Source organism: Rhinatrema bivittatum, chromosome 7 (genome assembly GCF_901001135.1).
Source record: "Rhinatrema bivittatum chromosome 7, aRhiBiv1.1, whole genome shotgun sequence".
NCBI classification, from domain to species: Eukaryota; Metazoa; Chordata; class Amphibia; order Gymnophiona; family Rhinatrematidae; genus Rhinatrema; species Rhinatrema bivittatum.
The window spans coordinates 204190107-204209929 of record NC_042621.1 but is presented as its reverse complement, the minus strand read 5'-3'; the positions used below and the strand labels follow the sequence as shown (position 1 = coordinate 204209929).

Sequence of the window (19823 nt, the reverse complement as noted above, 5' to 3'; positions counted from 1 at the left end):
CCACTGAGATATGCAGCTTGGCAGGGTATAACATCGCATAATGGATGTTGAGTTGCTGTAGCTCTTTTTTGATTTTCATGAACACAATATTTCTTTTGAGGTTCAATGGAGAAGTCTGGGAATATCATATTTCGATTACTCTCATAAATAAATTACCAGACTCTCTTACAATGTTAAGTATTCTGCATTTGTCTTCAAAATCGTGGAGCTTGATTAATACTGCCCGAGGACGAGCACTGGCGCAAGCGACAAGTGTACCTTGTCCACCTTGAGGAGTCCTCTGATGGTTTCAATAGCGAGCAGCCATTTCGCGAAAAATGCCATCGCATCTCTTTCTACCTTTTCAGACAGCCCTATCACTCACGTTGTACTGCCTAGCTTAATTGTCCAGGTCATCTATCTTTTCACAAACCGAAGTATATTGATGATCCATCTTTTCAACTTTGGCAGTAAGCATGGTTATGGTTGATTCTAGCTTTATCTTGCACTGCTTCTTCTACACGCACCATATTATCCTAAACAGTTTACATTATTTTAGCCACTTTTTCAATAACCACGCCAAGTCAGGCATCCAGCTTAGCCAAGATAGCCTCTGCACATTTTTCCATTAACTTGTGTACAGACTCGCACTTTCTTCCCAAATAAATCAAGCCATCTCCCCCCCCCCCCTCTGTAAAAGGCAGAGTCTGCCATATTGTGATGCTCTGTGGCATCAAGCTTTTTTGCTTGTGTAGTGCTTTTGCTGCCTTTTGTGGCCCACATCGAAGGAATCAATTGTTTAGGCACTTCTTTAACCGAGGACATAATGCTACTAGCAATGAAAAGGTCAGTGATTTTTGAGAATATATTTGGGTCTCAGCAGGAGGTCAGACGCGAGGCTTCCTTTGTGTTCGTAGCATAACCAAAGCCCTTGCTAGTAGAAATGCATTTTAAATCAGAATTAGATATGTAAATCTGACACTGTACCTATATCAGTATATCAATCTATCCACTCATTAATGGAGGTCGAAGCTTTACTATTAACACCTGAAAATGGTGCGATTCCAATTTAATTTTTTTTATAGCACATGACTTTTCAAGCACTCATGCATAGTATTACTGTTATATAGCAATATCCAAACATCCATTTCTACATACCTTCTAAACTCAGAATCTGCAAGTAATTCTTCCACAATTGTTCTCTTCCTTTGCTTCTTAGGGATACGAGAATGATAGAAGTCTACTGGGTTATCAACCACAGTTCCAACCTACAAACACCATTAAAATGAGCTTAGAGAGAATAATCTTCAAAAGTACATCAAAACTGATTTTTTTTTTTAATTAAAAAAGTGCTTTTCAAACACTCCCTTCATCCTCAAGCTATGTATGCTTTAAACTGCTCATAAGTAAAACAGTTCCATTTGTTAAATCCAAGTCCTGTATTTATTTGGCATTTGTCATAATTGGTATGAACTTTCGTCTTTGGGAGGCTACAATGAACAAACTTATTTAGATGACCTACATGTTCAAGGATGACCAAATTTGCTTACCATAAACAATATTTTCAGTAGAAAGGAGGAATTAGATATGATCTGTGGGTGATGTCATCAGGCGGCACTGGACAGAACTGTCTCTCCAAGCTAGTAGAGTTTTGAGCTCTACTGAGAATGTGCAGGAGTTCAGATGTGGTCATTGCTTCTAGAATCTTCTCAGTCTACATCCAAGCTGATAGAGATTAGAGGGTAACCATCTCATGTCTAATTCATCCTATCATCTACGGAAAACACTGTTTAAGGTGAGCAAACTTGCTCTTTTCTGCTGATAAGCAGGGCTGAATTAGAGAAGATCTGTAAGGAGTCCCAAACTGAGGGTTGCTGTGGAGCAACCCAGACTCCAGCGTGGATAGCAGACTATTTTGGCCGAATTTTAAAATGAACACATAAAATCCAGGAGATATGTGGTGGCCAGGCCGAGCGCACGCAGAGCGCATTTTAGAAACACGCAGATCAAAAAGGGGCGTGCGGGGTGGGGGGGGGGGGCACGGCTGGGATAGCAGCCATTAGGCCCTGTCCTGGGGAAGCGCGCACCGGCAGCTGGCCAGCATGCGGAACTTACTTCATCTATTCTGATGAAGTAAGTTCTGAAATAAAGAAAAAAAAAAGGTAGGGACCGGGGAAAAGGAAGGCAGAGTAGGAAGGGGTTATAGGGAAGTTCCCTCCCAGTCCGCTCCTTAATTGGGAAGGAACTGAGAATCAACTGATCGCTTCGCCACGCGAACCTATTTTATAAAGCGTGCTAAAATAGCAGTGTCCGTGTGTGCGTGGTTCTTTTAAAATAGACCCCTTTGTGAATAAGATGGTACAGAACTGCTTTTCCCACTGCACTGTCTGCCGCGGCTAGAGTCCCCAGACAGTAAAGTGAGGTGAAAGTATGCACAGATGATCAGGTAGGAGCCTTACAGATGTACTCGATTGGAAAGTCTATGAGCTGGCAATCGAAGAGGCAGCTGCTAGAACCTGGTGAGCTTCAACTGGGTTTGTTGTAATCCAGTTAGATATAGTTCTCTTTATTACACTCATCACCAGCTTCTTGAGATTATATGAGATGAAGAGCTGGGACACATTTCTGGGAGGTTGAGTATGGCTTAAATGAAATGCAGAGAACGTTTGACAGGAATTTCAGGTACATTCTTGGTACTATTATCATGAAAAAATTGCAAGTAAAGGAAGTAGTGAACTAGACTCAAAAGAAGGCAATAGCTATCAAAAATAAAATCTTCCATGTCCGGTATTGCAGAGGAGCAGAATCTAGTGGTTCAAAGGGAGGCTGTGTAAGAATGGTTAGGACAATATTAATGTCCCAAGGAACCCGTGGCTTCTTCATGGGAGAATGCATATGAAACAAACCCTTCATGTATCTGGATATGACAGCATGCAGAGATATTGGTTTGTCATCATCAAATGTGTGGTAAGCAGCGATAGCACTGAGATGTACTTGGACTTATGCTACTGCCCTATGGTATAGAGAAAAGGCAATAGAAGTCTAGGAGCACAACTGAACATGTCTATATGATGAGAACACTAAAAGGAGTAGCATTTCCATTTGAACTAACAGCTGCATCTCGTGGAAGATTTTCTAGATAGAACCCATCCAACAGGTCCTCCTCTGAGATGGACCATTTCCCTCAAGATTGTGAGTTCAACATCCATGCTGTCAGGTGAAGGGAAGGTAGCATAGGGTGCAAGAAGCTCATCTCCTCCTTGAGAAAGCAGAGAGGGGTCGTTCCTAGGGCAATTGGCGGGCTCGAGGATATCTGGGTGTTATAAGAATCATCATGGTGCTCTCATTAGTAGCTTTTGGACCGACTGAGATACAAGTAGTATCTGAGGAAAACCATACAAGACATCTACATTCCAAAGTATCAGTGATGCACTTTAGGCTTCTTGTAGAGGGCTCAGCTGGACAGAGCACAATTGGTTTAAGTTTCCATTGTGCTGCCACAAATAGGTCGATCCACAGCTATCCCCATGTTTGGAAGAGTTGGTTGGGTACGTCCTGGTGTAATGACCATTCGTGCGGGCTGAAAATTCTGCTCAGCCTGTCTTCTACTGTATTGTGAATACCTGGCAGATAAGAAAATTGAAGGGTTGCACGGTTGTGAATCGCCCACTGCCACATGCATAGTGAGTCCTGGGTCCATGATCCCTTTCCCCCTGCTTGACGAACCAGATCATGGCTACATGATTAAAAATCATTATGCTTTTTTCCCTGAGACTATGGTGAAAAGCCTACAAGGAATTGCATATCTTTGAGTTCCAGTAGATTTATTTGATATTGGCTCTCATCTTGTCCAAAGACCCTTTTTGTCTTGTAGAGTCCAGTGTGTAATCCCACCCCAGCATGGAGACATCAATAGTCAGGACTACCTGATGTGGTGTTAGTTGGAGCTGGGTGCCTTCTTGTATTCTGGTCAAGTGAAGTCACCAGCTATTTCCATTTTCATCTAAGGGGTGATGGAGACTTTTGATGCGAGTTGCAGAAGTTGGTTCCAGATGGGTTAGAGGAAGGACAGGAACAGCAGCGACCAAGAAGGACCAGCACCTGTCAGACTGTGGAAACATGCGTTTTTAGTAAAGTCATTGGTACTCTGAAGAGAGTCTGGGCTCGTTCCAGAGGCAAAAAGGCCCATTGTATCAGGTCTATGATTGCACCAATGAATTGAAGTCTTTGAATGGGTTGTAGCACAGACTTCAGTACATTCAACACAAACCTTAAAAAATATAATATCTGGATAGAAAGAATGAGACAGATGGGAAAGGAGTGTGTTCCTTGGTAGGAGCTACCAACAGCCAGTCATCCAGGTATGGAAAAATCCAGATGCCCTCGCGAAACAGGTGATCCACCACTACCCAAAGGCATTTCATGAAGACTCATGGCATTGAAGAGAGTCCAAACTGAAGGACCTTGTACTGGTAGTGGTGATTCCCCACCTTGAAGCTTAAGAAATGCCATTGAGAAGGGGGAATGGAGATGTGAGCATATGCATCCTTTAGATCTAAGGAGCACAGTCTCCAGAGATGTTAGCAGTGAAAACTTTGAAGGTCTAGAATCAGGCAGGGTTTATTTCCTGAATCGCATTCTGCGAGAGGAGTTGGGTCTCTTCTGTTGTAGTTGCGGCAACAAATAGGCCAGGAGGAGGGACTGTATGAGGTATCACTAAGCGAGTTGAAGTGTAGGCGGTAGACCGTGAAAGATTGCAACACCCAGTCCTTGGTGATCTGTTTCTATTTTGGAAAGAAAACCTGGATCCTTGCACCGGACCTGTGTGGTACAGCAAGTGTCAAGTCTTATAAAAAAAAAAAAATTTCTGCCCCAATTTTCCTTGTAAACATGTTAAGTTTCAAGGGGTTAAATATATTTTCTTTGACCATTCCCAGTTGGCGCATTACCTTTCTGAGAAGCAGATACAGGTTAATGCTCCCCTGCTCCTGGTCCAGGTTCCAATACTTATTCCACCAATACTAACGCTTTTGAAGAATGAAAGGGATAACCTCAATTATCTGTTTGGTTTATTTGCTGTTAATATTTTATACCCAACCATTCCCAATTGTTCACGTGCTCCGCCGACAGAATACATATTTGATAACATTCCTATTCCAATAACCAGACAGGTACAAAATGTAGGCGTTACCATAGATTCCAGTTTATACATGATGGCTAGTCTCTCTTCTGTAACAAAAAAACTCCTTTAATAAACTACAATTGCTAAAAAAAAAAACCTAAAACCATTACTGTATGCTACTGATTTCCACTCAGTTTTACAAGCATTAATTTTAACAGGTCTAGACTACTGCAACTCACTCTACTTAGGTATTTCCTGATAGCGCAATACGTCCTTTGCAGTTCTGCTGATTTCTAAGATATTCAGAATTCTGATGATTTATTAAAAATTTAACACCCACACATTCCATTGCATACATGTTTACATTAATCACATGCATAATCATTTTTGCACATAAATAAAACACAAAAATGCAGATCTAAAAGTTACATAGCTGGTAAAAAAAAACAAACCCAAAACAAAAAAACCAAAAAAGAAACAAAACAAAACAAGATGGACCCATATTATTTGCATATGCCTGTGTGAAAATATGTTTTTAAGGCCGACTTGGACCTGGGATCTTGTTTTTCCTCACTTGAAAATTGAGAGCTGTTCCCACCTTCTCCATAAACCTAGAGTACAGCAAGTATTCAAGAGGAGAAGTATGGTCCAGCGGCTCCAGAGGCAGGTCAGATGTGATGCCAATGGAAACTGCTGGGGGACTCCCCTGGAGAGTGTTGGCTGGACCAAGACGACTGTGGAGACTGTAGTGGACAGAGTTCCACAGGGTCCTTGAACAAATAGGTGGGATGTCACTGTAAAGTAGATTTTTTGCAAAGCACTGAACTATACTGAAACATGTGGGTTATAAATCTTTTTAAATAAAATAAGGAGGGAGTGAGTGGTGGAGCTCCTGGCCTTACTTTCTGGTGAGGCAGAAAGAATCCGATAAGCAGGAGGAAAAAGTGGGTTCTTCTGGCTCAGGGATGAAAGATGTGAAGAAGTCTGACTATACCCGTGATTTGGTCCATGGCTTGTTGAGACCTTCATTGCTCATGTCCTCTGGGAACAAGGAGATATTCAGCCACAGGCTGCAGTTTGGTCGGTCATGATTGGGACCTAAGCAGCAATAGCAAAGATCATGACTGTCTGTCTTAGATATGAGGCATCTGCAGGGGCATGTCTTGAGTCTGCTCATCAGTTTTCTCAACATCTTCATTTTTATGGTACTGAAAAGTACTGTTTGGGGCTCACTACAGGTAATGAGGAGAGAAGGATTAACAATATTTATTTTATTTATTTATTTATTTTATTTATTTATTGTTTTTGTTATACCGAGTTTCATGATAGGCATCACATCAACCCGGTTTACAAATAACAAGGAGTGTAAAGCATAACGTAACGTAAAAAACAATATTTTCAATAAGAACCTTGAACTTTAAATACAGTGAATCAGAAAAAGGGAGAGGGAAAGTTACAAAAAACAAGGAAAATAAACTTGGGATGGAAGGGGAGAAATTGAACAGCACAATATTTACATTTCAGCCTATTGATACATTAGAATAGCAAGTGAAAAAATAAGACTATGAAACGGTACATAGGTAATCAAATGAATAAATATGACAGTTGTGAATGGTAATAGTATGATAAATATTCAGCAGGAATTAGTGAGAGAGGGTTTGAGGTTGGTTGATTCGTGTTTACATTCCATTATTGCATACGAGTTAGTGCTAGTGAGAGGAGGTTTTATTCAAGGCTTGGAAATGCTTTGTAACTGAGGAGACAGTAATTAAGAGGCTGTTGAGGTGTTCATGCGGTAACATGGTCAAAAATAAACGTAGGAGCTTCTAGAAGCAACGACCACATGGGAACTCACACACACACACATGCTCAGTAGAGCTCAAAGCTCTAATAGTTTGGAGAGACAGTTCGGTCCAGTGCTGCCTGATGATAATCACCCATAGATCATGTCTAATTCATCCCTGCTTATAGAGGGGAAAATGACAAACATTTCAGTTTTAATACCTTTATACTAAAAGAACTGTCCATGGACTCTTGAGGTTACACAGATCCCTTCTACAAATGAGTTTTAAAAACTTTAATCATCACCCTCTTCAGGAATGAGTCATTGTAAGGAGAGCAGAATATTATGCAGTTTAACCCTCAACCAAAATGGCTAACACATTCTTATGCTATAACAGCTATTTTGAGGGGACTGTTACTGTAGTAGTGTGTGGTGGAGTGGCGCTGGGAGCCCCTGGCCCGACCTCTCATGGGTGAGGGGTGCTGCGACCTCCTTTTCTTATCTTCTGGTAGCCGAGGTATGCACTAAGTCGGAGCTTGCATCTGCTAGGAAGGCCACGGCAGGCTCTGGAATGCGCCCCTAAGCTATCTGCCTTTCTCTCTCGAGAAGCAGACATGAGTGAGCCACCAGGGCACAAACAGGAAGCAATCTGTAGTATTATTGCTGCCACATAAAAGACTTGCTTAAGGATGGACTCCTATCGTGCGCATCCTTCAAGGTCACTCCTCTCTACACTGGGATAGTTGTTCGCTTCTAAACGGCGCAGACCAGGGAGAGTCCACTTTCAGGAAGCACAGGCATTCTCTGGCTGTCAGGTCCAGAGCCTCCAATGTCTGACCTCCTTTAAAAGCTGGCTTCCAGGGCGTCTCACTCCAGGTCAATCAACTCCTGGATGGCTTCCAGCATCTGGAAATAGCAAGAGGCTTTCCATAGAGACACCAGGATGGGATTCTTCTTTGGTTCAGTCATAGGGTCTGTGCCGGGAACTCCCAGAGTTTTCAGGGTCTGGGAAACCAGGGCTGGCAATTCATCTCTGTGGAAAAACCGTAATACGGTCTGGTATGGTTCCAAGCGTGGAAGGATTTCCCCATCCTCCAGTGAGTCTGCATCCCCTTCGTCGTCCGTAGTGTCTGGATCCCTGTCAGATACCCCTTGGTGAGGCTAGGCATGCTGATAGGGCTGTGAAGACAAGGCCTTCCCGGCTGGGGCTCTGCCCGGGCAGGGGCAGGAGCAGGAGCTGACTGCGCCTGAACAAAGGCTTGAAGGCCCTGAAAGAATTCCACCCAAGAAAAGGTAGTCTGGTCCATACCTAGCCCAGTAGGAACTGCAGTAGGTGCCGCTGAACTGCCCTCTCCCGAGGATGATGCAGCCCCGCGATCACTCAGATCCGGGGTGCTACCGGATAAGGGTGTGGCTGACCCATCCTCTGACTAGGAGGGGCTGGGCTTGGAGAGGTTCTGAGAGTCCAGCCCTCCCTGGGCTTCCTCTCGGTGTTGATACAGGAAGGATTCTAGCTCAGACTGAGCAGCCCTAATATGGCAGGCAGCACAAAGAGTGTCACTTGTGTTTCTTTGCTGCCGGAGCCATAGCCATAGTTAACTGTAGCTTGTGCATTCAGATGGCTAGTGGTTGGACTTGAGCGTGCACAAATCCGCCCTGACGCTCGTAAGTATACGTGTCCGGTTGTGCGCGAGTGTATGCGTGTACTCACGCGCACATGTATGCATGTGTTAGGCCACCGCGGCCTGTCATGTGGAGTGCCCACCAAGCCTGAAGCAGGGCCTAGCCCATCGGAGGGTGCTCAACCCGCTCGGAAACACCTTTCCGTTGCCCCAATGGGATCAGGAACATTGTTTGTACGATGCGCCGAGCAAGAGACCAGAGGAAAGACTTACCGGAGTCCTTCCAGTAAGTCTGAATTGAGGGAGTCCTACTTTTACTTACCTGGGCTCAGCGCTTACCGGCTGAGTACAGAGACTATCTTCGGATGCTGGGGAGAGGGCTTTGGCAGTGATCGCCGCGCTCGGCTTCCTGCACCCGCTGCCTTTAAGCAGCTTCAGCAGCAACGTCCATGCTGGAAACCGGCTACTGGACCAAGACACCTCTGAGGGATCTCGTAAATCGTCTCAGAAATTCTCAACTGGGGGAGGGAACAATAGGTATCACTGCAGGAGAGTGGGGCTCGATCTTTCTCCAATTTAAAGGTAAATTTTCCTTCTTCTAACGAGTACTGCAATCCCGCAAAACACCAATGCTGGTGTAGGGATAGCACGTTCACATCTGCTAGGAGACAGAGATACCGAATGGCTGAGGTCACTGTAGGGGTATATATCTAAGGTGATGTCAGCTTTGAAACCTGTCTCCATGTGTTAGCACGGGAACACAACCCACTGGTTTTGAGTCCATCTGGTTACACTCTAGGAAACACAGCTTACCGCAGTGTCTAGGCAGTATGTTTCTGGCAGCCATTTAAAAAAAAAAAAAAATAATGGCAAGTCCCTGTCTTTCAATGCCTCCAGTATCCCAATCACACTCAGATTTCTTTGTTTTCTGTTTTCTTGATCATCTATTTTATAGATCAAAGCTGCTTTTTCCTTTTGTAAGGCTAGGAGCTGCGTGTCAACTTAAATTGCGAGATCCTCCTGATTGGAAACTCACTGCTCCACCTCTGAGCCGCCAATTTTGTGTTTCAAAACCTTTTATTTCATCAATTATTGATTTTGGGGAGCTGATCTTCTAGTGCTACTGATAAGACTTTTAGATAAAGTGGGTTTCATTTCATCAGACACAACCACACAACTTTCTCAGCTCCAGCTCTCGGTGAGTCCATCACCATTTTATAATCAACTGGCAATTTCATATGTTGATCGAGCTGGTATGACTTTTTTTTTTTTTTTTTTTTAACACAATTGCCCATCCAACCTTCCCCCCCCCCCCCCGATAAGGTCAAGATATAGCAAATAAGAGGTATTGCAAAGTATAAGACATGATACAGCAGGGGGGGGGGGGGGGGGGGGCGAGAAATCCACACAGTTCAACCGCTCATGTCCTCTCAGGCAGTTCCCATGATCAGAAGTGCTTTTTTTTTTAGATCAAAATTTTTAGCAGTTACAAGGTCTTTGCTACTGCACAGGAAAAGATGCTAAGCTTCAGATCATAATATTTCTGATCTTGGCAGACAGGCAACTCATTTGCACAGATAGTTCTAGAGTGAAACACACAGTTCTGAGCTAAAGAGGAAAAGATACAATACTCCACAACATGAACACAGTTTTCTTGCAGTAAATTTTTATAGGAGGTTTCATATACTCTGATTTTGTAGCATATCCCTTTGCATATGCTAACTTTCAAACCAGAACATGAACTGTACCCTAAAGAGCAATAAAGTAAGCAGCATTACTTTAAAAGAATCACACAGCAAATTAGGTCATGGGGGAAAAAAAAGATGAGGGAAATAGCTAACCTTAAGGACTAATCCAGAATGGATATAAAAAGTAAATCCAACTACTTCATATCATAAAAACTAAAACCATGAAACATTATTTCTAATCTAGAAGGGGTACCTTACTTGAAAGTATTTGGGAAAGCCATCCCTGTCATTCTTCTTGTAAAACCGCTTTGGGTCCATGGCAGACCTCATTTGTAGAGCCTTCAGGTCATTCTTAAGTTCCTCTGTCATTTCAGGAGCTTTCATACCAAACCAACCATCACCTGTTGTCTGGGATCGCTCTGCCTTTAAAAGAATAGACAGGACATGAAACACAAGGTCATATATGACAAATCTGTTTTAAACTTCTTTCCTGATAGCCAAAAGTTATTAAATTAAATTTATAAAAAATTCTGAGACACAGCACTAGCACCACAGAACAAGATTCAGTTGAAAACAGGACTTTTCCTTTAACTATACGCTCTTACTTCTTTCTGCTTGTATTGTATTACCATATTTTGATGATGCTGAGTATCTGTCCCTTTATGAGTCACATTTAGGGTGCCCAACATATTTTGTAGGCTCAGCATGATTCTTTTTGGAGGTGGAGTTCAGCCAGCATTTTCTTCTGTTCCTCCAGCCTTTATTTTAAGGTATTAAAGCTAATATTTAAAATCATGAGAGGTCTAGAACGGGTAGATGTGAATCGGTTATTTACTCTTTCGGATAATAGAAAGACTAGGGGGCACTCCATGAAGTTAGCATGTGGCACATTTAAAACTAATTGGAGAAAGTTTTTTCACTCAACGCACAATTAAACTCTGAAATTTGTTGCCAGAGGATGTGGTTAGTGCAGTTAGTATAGCTGTGTTTAAAAAAGGATTGGATAAGTTCTTGGAGGAGAAGTCCATTACCTGCGATTAATTGAGTTGACTTAGAAAATAGCCACTGCTATTACTAGCAATGATAACATGGAATAGACAGTTTTTGGGTACTTGCCAGGTTCTTATGGCCTGGATTGGCCACTGTTGGAAACAGGATGCTGGGCTTGATGGACCCTTGGTCTGACCTAGTATGGCATGTTCTTATGTTCTTAATAACATCTGTATAATAAAAGTGACTTTACAACCATACACACATCAGCGAATACTAAGATCTCAAATAAAGGACTGACTGTTCCCACAATAAGGAGCACACAGAGATCATGTGTTCTCCTGTCACAAATAAGAGATCGTGTGTTCTCCATAGTGGGTCCAAAACTCTGGAATTCAATACCTGAGATGATACATTTAAATCTCTATCTGGTATCAAATGTGAGCTAAAAACATGGCTATTCAAAAATGCATATAACCTAATAAAAACAGAAAGTAAAGAACCACAGTAATAAGAACGACAAAAGATACGAATGGAAAAATTAAGAATAAATCTAATAAATATGCAAGAGCTCTGCACAACATAACTAATATGCAATATCTGTAATATTAATTGATGTATGTACTTCACACCTATGTTCCAGATACTTAGTTAATATGGAATGAACATTTAATGTAATGCTGGCTTATGAATACGAACCAGTAACCCATCTTTAATTGTTACCTTTGTAAACAGTTGTGATTTTTACATGGAATGACAGTATATAAAATGTTTAAATAAATAAATAAATAAATACTGGGGATACAATTATAAGGGCTTTAATTTGCAACACTCTGCCCACCCTGACTCACCCTGCTATTGGTATGACAATCTTTTGGCCAGCAGCCATAGACCACAGCTCCCTCCAGAATCTGGTATGCATGCATCCCAAGATGGACCACTGAGTGTCACTTTCACACTGATTGGGATTCCCTGGCCTGGGCCCAAGAGTGTTGCCTCGGCAGCACCCTGAGCCTTGGGTCAGCCAAAGACCTGATGATGAATGTGAGAACTGAACCTTGATCTCCTATATGGTAACATATTACTACCATACCACAAAGCCATATCATCAGCATGGTTCTTTAAGCAAAGTCTTACAGCTTTTCTTTTTTTTTTTTATTATTTAAAAGCTTTATTAGATCCTCATGAATATAAGGTACAGAGCTGCACAAATAAACCAATGCATAGATAAAAAACAACAGCTATAACATAACACAGAAAATATCTTAGGTTCAGAATAACAAGCATCATAATGCCTCATCACCAGACATTGTAGTTTCACCGTAATTGTTATGAGCTAAGCGGAGGCAACTCTATGCAATCTTAACAGTTTATTACTCATATTCATGTAAAACCATATATATGGATCTAGAAGCATCTAGGATCCATTTTGTATCTTTTCCTTCTCATTTACCCCATCCCTATTTCCTACCCCAACAATATCCATCGGAATGCATGTCTCAGCAGTATTCCTTCTTTGATATAATACACCACACCCCCAAGGTCTAGGTATATTCTAAGAGATCCCCCTCCATGATCTATAAGAGCGCCATGTCCCCACAAACTTCCCATATGCTTTGTGAAGGCGGGCAGTGATTTCCGCTAAAGTATACATTTTTTGCATCTTGGTGTGAACCCCACCTATAGTGGGTGGTTGGCTCTCCTTCCATCTCTGCGCTATTTGGAGCCGAGCAGCTGTGAGGATGAAAGAAGTCAGCCTATTTTCATTATTCCCTAACTGCGGCAAAGGTTGGCCCAGTAGAGCTTGGCTAGGTAAGAGTTCGATCGAGATCTTAAAAAGCTGGCTGAGCCATTTCTCAACCTCCCGCCAAAATTCATGAATCAGGGCACAAGTCCACCACATATGGAAATAATCACCCCTTTGTACACATCCCCTCCAGCATTTATCAGATGTGGATGCCTTAAATTTATGGAAGTGGGCTGGACTATAATGCCAGCGGTAGAGCAATTTGTATGCGTTTTCAAATCATAGACACTGCAATTAAACCCTTTCCCAATTGGCCGAAAATAGTCTCCCATTCCTTTTGAGTAAAGGATCGTTGGAGATCGCTCTCCCAAGCAATCATTTGTTTAGTTTTACCAAATTTCTGAGATCCCAGCAATGAGTAAAGTTGGGATAGTAATTGTGTACCTTGATCAGCTTTCAAACATAATTCCTCAAAAGCTGATTTGTCTTGCCGGAAAGAGTCTCCAAGTGAGTATGTATGTGCAAAATGTCGCAATTGCAGATATGCGAGTGCATCCGCACCATGAAGATGAAATTGAACCTGTAGTTCTGAGAATGGGATCAAATTTAAACCTTTCCAAAGAACTGCCCAATCACCTTCAAAAAGACACTCAAAACCTAGTTGTTTAAATCAGGCCTTCCCCGCAATCCTCTTGACCGGTCTACTCATAGATGATGCTGTAGAAGAACTCTAGTTTGCTAGTCTTCATCTCCCGCCTTTTTGCAATCGAGTTTATATTATCTCACCACTCATTTAAGCACCCGCTAAATCCTGTTCCTACTCCAACCCTCCAGCTAATGGCTCTCGAATTTATCCCTGGTTGTTTTTTCAGTTTTTTCCAAGTTTGTTCTTCCTTGTTTAATGTAATGCATAATTGCAGACCCCTTATGCTCTGTTTTTCGTTTCAATGTAAACCAAAGTGATTTGTAACTTGTTACAAGAATATCGGTATAAAAAAATGTTAAATAAATAAATAAATAACTCCCCAAGTGTGTATTCCCTTCCTTTTCCACTCCTTGAAAGCCAGATTACTATACCCTGCAGGGAACTTGCTATTTGCATACAGATAAGTACTCTGGTGGTATTCATTTTGCCCTACCAGCAAGTGCCGCTTAATGTGCCAAAGGTTCAAGGAGCAAAGCATGGACGGCGGCAAGGTCTCCCCTAAGTCTTACAGCTTTTCTGCCTCCCTTTTTCTATGATTTTAGAGGCTAGCCAAACCACAAAATGTAGACAACTTTAGTAAAATAATGCAAGCCTCTTAAAAATATTACATATAACCTTCACCTATGGAAGCATGCTAACATAGCCTCAGCATTTAATATACAAGTTAAGCTGCTTTCACAAGAGTATCTATATACAGACAAACATTAGAAAAAGCAGCATACTTGTAACAGAACCGACTCCCATACGAAAAAATGCTTTGTAGCTTGAAAAATATTCTTGTTGCACCAAGTCAGTGTCCCAGTGATAAGAGCAACATGCAGGAGAACAGCATTTGATTCTTGGGGTTCTGTACTCCTAGACATTCTAACTAGTTGGGACTATGTATACTGAGAAAGCAATGTTTAAAACCTCCATTAGTAAAAAAATTCAGGTCATGGCTCTGCATCATCACCTGTTAGTAGACTCAAAAACAGAGAAGAAGCCACAGTAACATGAACACATCACTTGATCTAATAAATCAGTAGAGACAGCTTGAATTAGAAGGGCCAGGTACTCAGCAGGTGCAAATAATCAACTCTTCATCTCAATTCTGAATCTCTTCTATCAGACTAATGTACAGTATATGTTTCAAGTGGGAAAGAAGGTCATTAGGCCAAAAGTTGTGTTCTTACAATAGGTCATTCAGACTCCAGATGCTCAATGTAAATTAAAAAAAACCAAACCAGACAATAGTGATGGCACAATATTTACTGTTCCGTCATATTCAACCCTTGAGAAATAATGGAAAAACCCAACTTGCACGGCTCTCATTTCCACTTTCCCTCCTACTTATCCAAGTCGATCAGCATGCTCACAGACCACAGAGAAGCTCAATCCTCTTTTTTGTCAAGTTTCCTTTTCTTTGGCAGGAAGGGGCAGTTGTAGAAGTATCTTCTGCTCCTTTTCAGCTTCCAGCTGAATCCAAACCAGGCTTGGGATCTGGCGCCATAACCCTTTATTTGCAATTACTCAAATTTTTCTCCTGTTTTGTATCTCAACTTATTTTAATCTAGTCATTACAGTGACCATACGTAAGGGGTTCCTTCTGAATCCCCGTAAATCCTTGACTCTATATCCAGTCACCAGGTATCACCATTGCCCCTGCAGTATCCCCACAGTCCTAATCATCCCAAGAAGCAGAAACCCTGAGCCAGGAATCAAACCCAAGTCCCTCTCATGGCCATGCACAGCACTGCAACTAAAATACCAGGCCTCTTTGAAAAGGAGACGCACAGAAGTAGTGAGTAGGACCACAAGCATGCAGTGTCTCACAGTCCCATGCTCAGTGGAATTTTGCCGACACTTTCTCTCCAGAAACCTGTGCCCTTCACACCTCTGCTAGGGTTCTGACCAGCTGATTAATAGATTCAAGTGGCGAGAGTAGGAAATAGTGTTCTTGAGGATTGGCCTCACTTACCTTACGCTTTTTTTTCAGCTGCTGAACAGATTCACTGTATGGTGGAACACTCTCCTTCTTTTCAAAATCTGGAGATAATATGCTTTTCTGTAAGCATAAAGATAACTCAAATTTAATTTAATGACTTCACTGGCTGGCAAAAGAGAAAAAAAACAGCTAAACTTATGGCAGGAGGTGTGACCATTAGTGCATGAAAACAGTAGAATTCAGAAGTGGCAAAGATAGGTATCCATGGTTCTCTCCCCACAATCTTAACAGATCTCTTTAACTTTCCTAATAATGATCTCTCCTAATTCTAGTCCTTCCCAAACTCCTTCTAGCAAGGATGCTTCAGGTACCCTCTGGTTCTAGTCACACATGCACTGTTTTAAGTCCCACTGATTCACAATCTTGTCTATAAAGTAGCCCTGCATGCATCTCAGCTTAGCATTGGTAGCACCAGGCAACATTTTCAATCTAATCTAATTCTCTATACCATCCTTACCTAAAACTACCCCAACCTTGATTCATCCACATGCTGCAAAATTGGCAGAAGTGTTTCTCATTATATATAAAACCTTTTTTCCATTTAATTTGCTATTTTTAAGCAAAACCTTTTTTTTAATCTTACTTTTCCTAATTTTCAGCTCCCTCTTGAAACTGTGACTGTGCCTCTAATCTCCATGAAATAGGAAAAAAATAGATTCCATTTTCACTCTTATCGCTATGATATCTTATTCTTAAATTTAATCTGAACATATGGGCTCTTTATACCATCCTTTTGTCCTTGATTCCTCATATACCGTATTTTTCGCTCCATAAGACGCACTTTTTCCCCCCCCAAAGTGGGGGGAAAATGTCTCTACGTCTTATGGAGCAAATATAAAAAAAAAAGTTAAAAATCTAACAAAACCCCCACCCTCCTGACCCCCCAAGACCTGCCATAAGTCCCTGGTGGTCCAGCGGGGGTCCGGGAGCAATCTCCTGGACTTGGGCCATCGCCTGCCAGCAATCAAAATGGCGACAATGGCCCTTTGCCCTTACTATGACACAGGGGCTACCGCTGGCATTGGTCGACCCCAGTGACATAGTAAGGGCAAAGGGCTGTCGGCGCCATTTTGATTGCTGGCAGGCGATGGCCCAAGTCCAGGAGATTGCTCCCGGACCCCCGCTGGACCACCAGGGACTTTTGGCAGGTCTTTGGGGGGGGGGGTCAGGAGGGTGGGGGTTGTATTTAATTAATTTGGCAGGTCTTGGGGGGTCAGGAGGGTGGGGGGTTGTTAATTAATTTAAAGGGTTGGGATGGGAGGGGGGGTTGGGGGGGTTCCCACAGAATTAGAAAGACAAAAGTTTTCTGATCTGGGGAATGGACCGAAATGGCCCTCCCCAGAAAACAAAATGTTATGTACTCCACTAATTTGCTCCATAAGACGCACAGACTCCCGGGGACAGAGCCGGTTTAGCACAAAATTTTTATTTTTTTTTTTTAATTTTCCCCCTCTGAATCCTAGGTGCGTCTTATGGAGCGAAAAATACGGTACTTATATCTGTTCCTTAGAGTTGTTCATAACCATCTAATTAGTAAAGGTTTAGTTCCTTTGAAGCCAAGTGCCAACCATAAAGTTAAGAGCCAACGGCTTCAGAAGGGTGAGAATCCCCATTCAAGAATATTTACCAAGGCTGTTTTCCCATTCTGTCTCTATGGGGGAAATAAACTTTAGAAAATCAGGCCCTTAATTTCAATTTAATGTGAGCTGCTACCAATCTCCCTTTCTCTCAAAAACTCCCATATCCCCACCATTCTCTCAATCTCCCTTTGTCCTCTGCAGTCCCAATGCCCATTACCTCAGTCAACCATCCTCCTCCTAGTACTATTACAATGTTGTTTATATAGACAGTCAAGACACTATAAGCTAGAAAAAGATGCTAAGCTACAAGGTCATAGAACATTTTAAACTGATATACGGTTAGTTTAAATTCTATTTAAGAACAGAGATGAGGTTAGTTCACATTCCATCTAAGATTATAGAAAATATTCTTAGAACAGAAACAAGGTTGCTAATGCTGGCAAATTCCAAACAAACATTTACATACGAGACTAGAATTAAGTTACCGTATGCCCATTCAGATTATTTGTTTATAACAGAAAGTCAATCATAGAAATTGAGGATTATGTTACCTAGTTTAGGGGTTGGAAATATACAACAAATTCTATATTATGGTGTGTTATCAGTAAATCCCAACACAAAGAGCGTATAATAGGTCCTAAAAATCAAATCCAAAACACACAAAAGGCACCTCTTCTGTCAATTGTAAATCAACTAAGGCGTGCAATCAAACAGTGAATATATAAAGGAAACATTTTTGTTAAGGCAGGAGCCGCATCTGACCGGGTGAGGTTAGACACGTCGTCAGGCTTGCAGATGCGGCTCCTGCCTTAACAAAAATTTTTCCTTTATATATTCACTGTTTGATTGCACGCCTTAGTTGATTTACAATTGACGGAAGAGGTGCCTTTTGTGTGTTTTGGTGTTATCAGTAAAACCATTTGAGAGGGAGTTTATGCATGGCACTATGCCTCTCCATAAAGTACCTTATTAAATAAAGGTTTAAGATTTATATTTTATAGCATTTAATAAAAACTTCGCTACAGCTAGAGGCTTTAAGCATTATTTTCAAAAAACCACAACAGTTGGCAACCCAAATGGGACATGGAAGAGAAAGTAGGTGAGATTGCCTGCTTTGTTTAAGGAGAGGGGCTTGATGGTCTTTTCCTTACCATCATCCTCTCTCACCTCTACTCTAGAAGGAAAACCTGTTGATTTGAGTTTTTGTCTTGCAAAGCCATAGCCGGAGAAAACTTTTAGGATAAGCTTAAGATTTATATCTTAAGGCAGGGAAGTTATCCTCAAGACTGACTATCCCACTCTCATGTTGAGATGACCATGGGTGAAAGAAAGAAGCCACGCAAAGAGAAGTCTTGAATCCAGGCTAGTGAAGTCTTGGGAAGTGTTTTTCTGTACTAGATAGTTTAGATTTAAGTTAATCACAGAATTAACTGGCCATAAAGATAGAGCGCTGAACTTTAAGATAAGGTATAATGGGACGTCCAGTAGGTATGACCTAAAAAAAAAAATAAATTTTTTTTTTAAATACTTGTCAGTATGTGTTGTGTGTGCAAGGGTATGAAAAACTGCAGTACTTGTTAGTGTGAACGTATGATGTAACTTTCTTTAGGTTACGTGCGTTGAGTAATGTGTGAATACAGTTTTAATAGTTTCTGTAAATTTAAGGTAACAGTTTTAATAAGTTTTATAAATTCAAAGTAATGATCAATATTTGTCCTGTTTTCTATCTCTGTGTTTGCGTTCGCGATTTGAAATATAAACATAATGATTAGGATTAGGGAGATTTTCCTTACTGAAAAGCATGGATAAGGGTTCTCCACTTCATAGAATACAAAATTGCTGCCTCAGTAAGCAGACTAATTCTGGATAAAACAATAGCAAGATTTTGGACATTACAAAAATATTCAAATGTGCTATGAATGCACCTCTGATTGTAAGATAAATCACGCAAAGGGTCCACTGTTAACATTAACACAATACAAGTAAAATGCAGTAATAAATAAGCTGTTTATCAAGATAAGATTAATTTCCAGATGGATGTCATTAAATATGACTACAATATGTAGTCCTGGGGGAATTCTGCACTACTACGGAATGCAGAATTTACGCAGATTTTCATATTTATTTTGCAGAACTCGCAGCTTCCGGGCCCCCCCACAGTCACTCTGACCTCAAACGCAGGTAGGATCACGGCAATAATGGCTCCGCAAGCCTGCAGGAAGAGGGGCTTTAACTGCAGGACTCCTCAAACCCGGAAGCATGGGCCAGGTTCACAGGAGGCAGAGCAGCATGAGGTAGACTCGCAGGAGGCAGCACGGCACTGATTACTGCCAAGCTCCACAAGCCTGCCTAAAGAGCGGAGTCGGGGCCTTCGCAAACATGGCACAACCAGGTAGCTTGAAGACTGAGAGACAAATAGTGGAGTACCATCAGTGCATATTATTCCTGCACTGTGAGAAAGAGGTAAATAAGTAAAAAAAGGCGGGGGGAGCAGAAGAGGGAAGATTAAGGAGGATGGAGGAGGAAGAGGGGGTAGGTAAGGAGGAGGGAGAAGGGGGAGAGGAGTAAGGCGGGGGCTTAAAGAGGGAGAGGAGGAAGGTAGTAGGAGATGGCAATAGGAAT

General features: G+C 41.7%; 1 protein-coding gene across 1 annotated transcript in view; it reads right to left on the bottom strand.

Annotated features, from left to right (window-relative positions):
* The window catches only part of DNTTIP2 (deoxynucleotidyltransferase terminal interacting protein 2), a 79857-nt gene that overhangs the window by 30403 nt on the left and 29631 nt on the right, over window positions 1-19823 (bottom strand). The window contains exons 4-6 of the mRNA XM_029609770.1: window positions 15595-15681; window positions 10453-10617; window positions 1138-1247 (exon numbers count right to left, since the gene is read on the bottom strand). Of these exons, the coding sequence (XP_029465630.1) occupies window positions 1138-1247; window positions 10453-10617; window positions 15595-15681 (362 nt within the window). The remainder of the gene's footprint in view (window positions 1-1137; window positions 1248-10452; window positions 10618-15594; window positions 15682-19823) is intronic.